Raw genomic sequence first — 6,144 nt, forward strand, 5'->3', positions numbered from 1 at the left:
CTCACATTTCAAGGAACAAACGGGCATTGCTGGACTGCCGAATTTGGAGATTTCATTCCTACTATTTGTATACGTACAATTAACCGCTTATACACTGCCTTTTTTTGAGCCCCGAAAAAAAAATTGTCTCAGATCGACCCGGAAAAAAAATTGTCTTATAGAATGTGGCCTGTAGAATCCATAATTTCAAACAGTTCCAAGATTGGGCTACTAGTTCAAAAGTTACAGCCCTTTGAATTTTTTTTCGAAATTGGTTTCTAGTCTATAACTTTTGATTGAGAAGTCTGATCGAAAAAGTACGAATTGATTTGGATTCTACGCACCCAAATTAATAAGAAAAAGTGTTTTCCCGAGAAATTTTGGTGTAGTCGATTTTTTGTAAAAAAGAAGGTTATACACTGCCTTTTTTTGAGCCCCGAAAAAAAAATTGTCTCAGATCGACCCGGAAAAAAATTTGTCTTATAGAATGGAGCCTGTAGAATCCATAATTTCAAACAGTTCCAAGATTGGGCTACTACTTCAAAAGTTACAGTCCTTTGGATTTTTTTTCGAAATTGGTTTCTAGTCTATAACTTTTGATTGAGAAGTCTGATCGAAAAAGTACAAATTGATTTGGATTCTACGCACCCAAATTAATAAGAAAAAGTGTTTTCCCGAGAAATTTTGGTGTAGTCGATTTTTGGTAAAAAAGAAGGTTATACACTGCCTTTTTTTGAGCCCCGAAAAAAAAATTGTCTCAGATCGACTCGGAAAAAAATTTTCTTATAGAATGTGGCCTGTAGAATCCATAATTTCAAACAGTTCCAAGATTGGGCTACTAGTTCAAAAGTTACAGCCCTTTGAATTTTTTTTCGAAATTGGTTTCTAGTCTATAACTTTTGATTGAGAAGTCTGATCGAAAAAGTACAAATTGATTTGGATTCTACGCACCAAAATTAATAAGAAAAAGTGTTTTCCCGAGAAATTTTGGTGTAGTCGATTTTTGGTAAAAAAGGAAGGTTATACACTGCCTTTTTTTGAGCCCCGAAAAAAAAATTGTCTCAGATCGACTCGGAAAAAAATTTTCTTATAGAATGTGGCCTGTAGATTCCATAATTTCAAACAGTTCCAAGATTGGGCTACTAGTTCAAAAGTTACAGCCCTTTGGATTTTTTTTCGAAATTGGTTTCTAGTCTATAACTTTTGATTGAGAAGTCTGATCGAAAAAGTACGAATCGATTTGGATTCTACGCACCCAAATTAATAAGAAAAAGTGTTTTCCCGAGAAATTTTGGTGTAGTCGATTTTTGGTAAAAAAGGAAGGTTATACACGCCTTTTTTTGAGCCCCGAAGAAAAAGCCTCCGATTAAGTCAAGATTACATTCGTTAGATGGCTTGGACACGCTGCGTAAAGAAGTTTTTTTAATTTTAAACTTTTCCATACATTTATTTTGCACCCCTTAATTTTTGCTTTTACGTTAAGTTTACCGTACCGTATCTACACATTTTTTTTTCTTGCACATGTTTACCGCTCCGTTTAATTGCAACGTGTTCCCATAATTATAAGGGGGAGATATTGTTTCGCATTCCTGCATTCGCTTTCCCGTAGATACCGCTACCGAATCCGATTATTTACTGTTTCGGCTCGCTTTAATTTGGTTTTAGCATTCACCAGTAGCCGGACGCTGCTTGCGTGTTAGTATTCCCGAATATTCCATCGCTGACCCTAAGACCAAACTCTTGGTGGCGCTCGGGTCCGCCCAAACTAATATTTTACATCCAGGAGCGCAAAGAAAAATTAAAATTGATCGCCTTTGTTTTTTTTAATATATTCAATCAACAAAGTTAACGTGCGTATTTATTCGAGTTCAGTCAAACCAGAGCATCAGAATTCTGCAAGATATAACATTTTTTATTGCAGAGCTAGCCGTGGATCAAATAAAACAATTGCCACATTAAAGTTGTTGCCAGTGAGTACAGTTCCAGAGTACGCGCTTTATTTTTAATAAAATGCGATATCGCGTTACACTTTACATAAGATGGCTTCCAATGTGATTTGCTGACTTCCATTTACCCAATCCACTTGGATACCACAATAGTTGTCAGCTTTCATTGTACCTACCAACATTAATTCCCCTATGTCGTCCATTAAATCCACCACGGCGTATCCCATGTAAGTGCTAACATTCTCTCCCAACTGCTCGTACTCCTCGTTGCAGAGTATCGGTACCTCGTTCCAATAAATCGAATCGTTTCTGCCTTTCCCTTTGCATAAGGTACAGGGAATGCCTAGCTTATCAGCCAGCGCCTTGAATAGTAAGGACTTTTCGCAGTGAAACCCGTGCCGTAAAAAGCCAATAGGTATCAAGTTAGTGCCGAGCTTCTCTCTAAGAGCCGCCAGGTGAACTTCCAAGCAGTGCTGGTCCGTCTTGGTGCTTGCATTTAGCGGTCCCGAAAGTGTATTGTTAACGAATTCCGCGAGCGTTTTCACCTGGTGTTGAAAGCACATCACGTGCTTCTTGTTTTCGTAAATTCTCTTCCTTAACTTATGGACGTACTGCGGAAGGTACGTGTCTTCCGATAGGCATCCGTAGTTTACTGACGACGGTGCCTTACAAGTTAAATCTGAAACTGATTCAGATTCTTGCACTGCTATTTCCAGGTGAGATACATCGGCTGTACAGTCGACCACGTAGATTATGTTACGCGAGCAGGCTTGGATCCTATCCAAAATCTCCAAGAAGGGAAACTCGCCGTGGCGACCTTTGACCACGTAAAACCTGCGAGGCAAGTGATCGGTCACCTCCAGCCGCCTCTCCCTTTCGAACTTGAGCGGAAGATAAAAATTGTAAATGGTCGCGATCAAGTGATTCACGATGGGTATTTCCTCCTTTACTTCGTCGGAGAAATGCTCCAAGGTGTCCAGGATGCCTTGCCACAAGAACTCCATACAAATGTTCTTGTAGACGCACGCGTTTTTCAAGTGCACCAAAGTGTTTTTGAGCAGTATTTCGTTGGGGGTTGACGTGATGACCTCTATAACTTTCGCCGGCCCGAGGTACTCGAGGTAGTAATGGCGGTATTCGGCAATTTCCAGGTATTGGTCGATGACCAACAGTGAGAGATTTGAGTACTCGGAGTGTTCGGCGTACCTCTGCAACAGCACCTGGAAGATGGCGGAACTCATGGCTAGGTGCTTGTACTGGGTGTTGGACGAGAAAATGTACAAAATGTAGAGCTGATCGTATAGTCCTTCCGATGAGTAATTGTCCTTTTTCCTGAGTAATCCGCCGAGCAATAGGTGGATGCCGTCGCTACTCGCAACTAGGTTAATGGTCTTTTCGTTGCGTTTCAGTAAGTCTAAGATAGTCTTGTAGGCGATCTCGTGGTAGGGGTTGAACGGGAGATTGAGCCGGTGCAGAATTCTGAGTATGCACTTGACGACCACGGGGGTCACAATCTTTTGGCAGCAGTACCGATGGGCGCTGAGATTAGAAATGGCAACGCACACCTGGTAGTGTACAAACTCGTTTTCGGTTCTGAAGAACGATAAGATCGTGTCTTCAACTGAAAAATCGAAGAGTAGCTGCAAATGTGAGCTATCCTTGGTTATCGCCGCTAAAATTGTGGCGGCGGGGCGGATTAGTTTCTTCGGGCAGGATTTCGCCCACTGGCAGAACTCGAGGAACTCCACGGTTTTGACGAGATGACTTACGGTTTGCGGGCACTCGGTACTGATCAGTATAATTGCGAATGCCTTCTTGTGCATGCTCTTGTACTCCTCTTGCAAAATTATCTGCAGCAGCCTCTCCATGGTGCGACTTTCCCGAAAGTGCTCCTGGACCCGCGCACTTTTCCACAAAGCCAACCCTTCAACAACGTTGAGCGCTTCGGATCTGACCTCGGCAACAGAATGCAGCAGGTAGTCCAACAGAGTCTCCGCTGAAAATTCGGGAACGTTCGGAATTACAGAGGGCGCCTCGCGCGCCTCCAGTACGTTGTAAAGCAGCCTCAACGTGTAAAACTGCGTGTCCAGATCGTCGGAGTATTTCAGCACGGAGAAGATCGGAGCCATCACTCCCAGACGCAACAGGCTGGAGCTGACCGCCGGAACGCTCACATTCGCCAAAAACTGCGCGCCGAACTCCTTCACAAACGCATCTTGTGACGTTACAAACAGAAAGGTGATTTGGCCCAGAAAGGACTTGTAACTGCCGAACGACATCTCCTCCGCCGCTTCGGAACTGATCGTCACCATTTGCGCTAGTAACTTTAACGTAAATCGAAGTATCGCCAAATCGGAATACTCTAATAAATCCACCAGTTTGGTCATCGCTCCATTTTTGTAGAGATATTCGGAATTTGTGTCTTTTCTATCTGCGAACTTAGTTAAAGTATTCAGTGCCCGTAGTACGATATTTTTCTCTGCGCTGCCAAGTAAAGTAATTGATGTCAGTACGTCGGTTGTTTCGTAAGGAACTGGAATAAATGGAATCTCCGCTTCCTTTGGAGGAATCTTTGATTTGGCCATACACCATCAAATTGCTTTACGTACAATCGACTGACTTTGACAGATCTACATTGCGACGTTATTTCGCAACAATCGCCACATCCAGATGTGATTCATCTCGCAACCCCAGGCTGGCGCGTGTTCCGCACGAGTGATCGGCACCCTTACTGAGGGGTCGGATACTGCTAACGATACCTCTTCACTTTGAATCTATGTGCGGTGTGGGTCACGATTGGCCGATGTACTGTGCACAGAATACGACCTTCTCAGAATAGAAACAGCAATGTTACAAATTTGTATGGTATTTTGGCGGACCCTGGTGGGTGTACTGTGAACTAAAGCATCAAAATCAGAGTAGCAAAATTACAGGTTTTGCAAAAAAATATTTGAGTCTGCGATAAATAGTTCTCCGTACAACCACGGGAAACACTGTTATCAGTGACAATTTAGCGCCATTTATGCTTCTGTTCTGTGAAGGTCTTATTCTGTGGTACTGTGGTTTGTGTGGTATTGAACAAGGCAATGTTGCCGCACCCTTCACTTGTTTTATTTATACGGTGGTGCCGCGGTAGTTGCCTCTAAGTGTAATTAGAGAATTAGTTGTGCAGTGAAATTCCAAAGTATTATCATTTTGTATCTGTTTGATCGCAATTGACCGGAGATTTTGGGTTATTGGCATTTTAAGGTATGCTTTAATTGTCCATCGATCGCATGCTTGCGCGGTACATGTTTGTTGGCTCTGACTGCCTGATTTTCTCTTTCAATGTGATTGCTTTATGTCGAATAAAAGTGTTTCATCTGTAAATGGTTGGTTTTGTGATGAATAGAGTCCAAATTACAACCTATACATCAGAGCAAAGAGGTCGAGGAGGAGGGCTATGGTTTGTAGAAATTAATTCCTTTCGTTGACACCACTCCCCCCCCCCCCCGCCTCTAGCCCGTACTTTGATAAGAGGACAGAAAAAAGGGCAGTAGTTGGTAGAAAACGGTTCCTTTCGTTGAAGGATAAAATTAGTTCCACTTCCCCTCCCCCCTTCACCCCGTACCTTGATAAGAGGATAGAAAGAAGGGCAGTAGTTGATAGAAAATGGTTCCTTTCGTTTAACCCCCCCCCCCCTCCTCCCATCAGGAAATAATTAGTGGGGGGATCCCCCTTTTGGACAGCGAAATTTAATGGCCGTCTGGCACACTTTCAAGGTATAGGCTAAGGCTACCTACTGCAAAGAATTCCAGGACTCTAGGACCATTCCCCTAGAAGTAGTTCGAAACGGCAGAAGTGGGTCCGGACGGACGGACGGACAAAACGCAAACAATAGCACATTTTTTTTAATTCTTAAAAAATGCGCTAGAAAAGAACAAGGTGAACACTGTATCCCCATACAGGAAGAGAAGTGGAAAAAGTAATATAGGTACAACAGAGAAGGATAAAAGAATTAAGCAATAGAATAGAAACATCTCAGAATAAAAGCCACGATAGGAGGGGCTAATATTGGGAAATAGATTAAATACTCAGACAGGGTAAAAAAGCGAAGACCTTAGAAGATCAGAGATAAAGTTGCAATAACAAAGTGGGAGAATTGCTATTGGATTAAAAGAAAAGATGGGACATAAATGGAAATAATTGGCGGAGATACGGGACGAGCAATGAGAGGAAA

The 6,144-nt window shown here is 42.5% G+C and overlaps 1 protein-coding gene across 1 annotated transcript; it reads right to left on the reverse strand.

Annotated features, from left to right (window-relative positions):
- Positions 1 to 1,934: 1,934 nt before the first annotated feature.
- Positions 1,935 to 4,590, reverse strand: LOC116160934. Its single transcript, XM_031474084.1, has one exon. The coding sequence runs from the start codon at positions 4,508 to 4,510 to the stop codon at positions 2,003 to 2,005; it is 2,508 nt and encodes an 835-aa protein (XP_031329944.1). The 5' UTR covers positions 4,511 to 4,590; the 3' UTR covers positions 1,935 to 2,002.
- Between the last annotated feature and the right edge of the window lie 1,554 nt (positions 4,591 to 6,144).

This window comes from Photinus pyralis, unplaced genomic scaffold (assembly GCF_008802855.1).
Source record: "Photinus pyralis isolate 1611_PpyrPB1 unplaced genomic scaffold, Ppyr1.3 Ppyr1.4_LG10, whole genome shotgun sequence".
Classification (NCBI taxonomy): Eukaryota; Metazoa; Arthropoda; class Insecta; order Coleoptera; family Lampyridae; genus Photinus; species Photinus pyralis.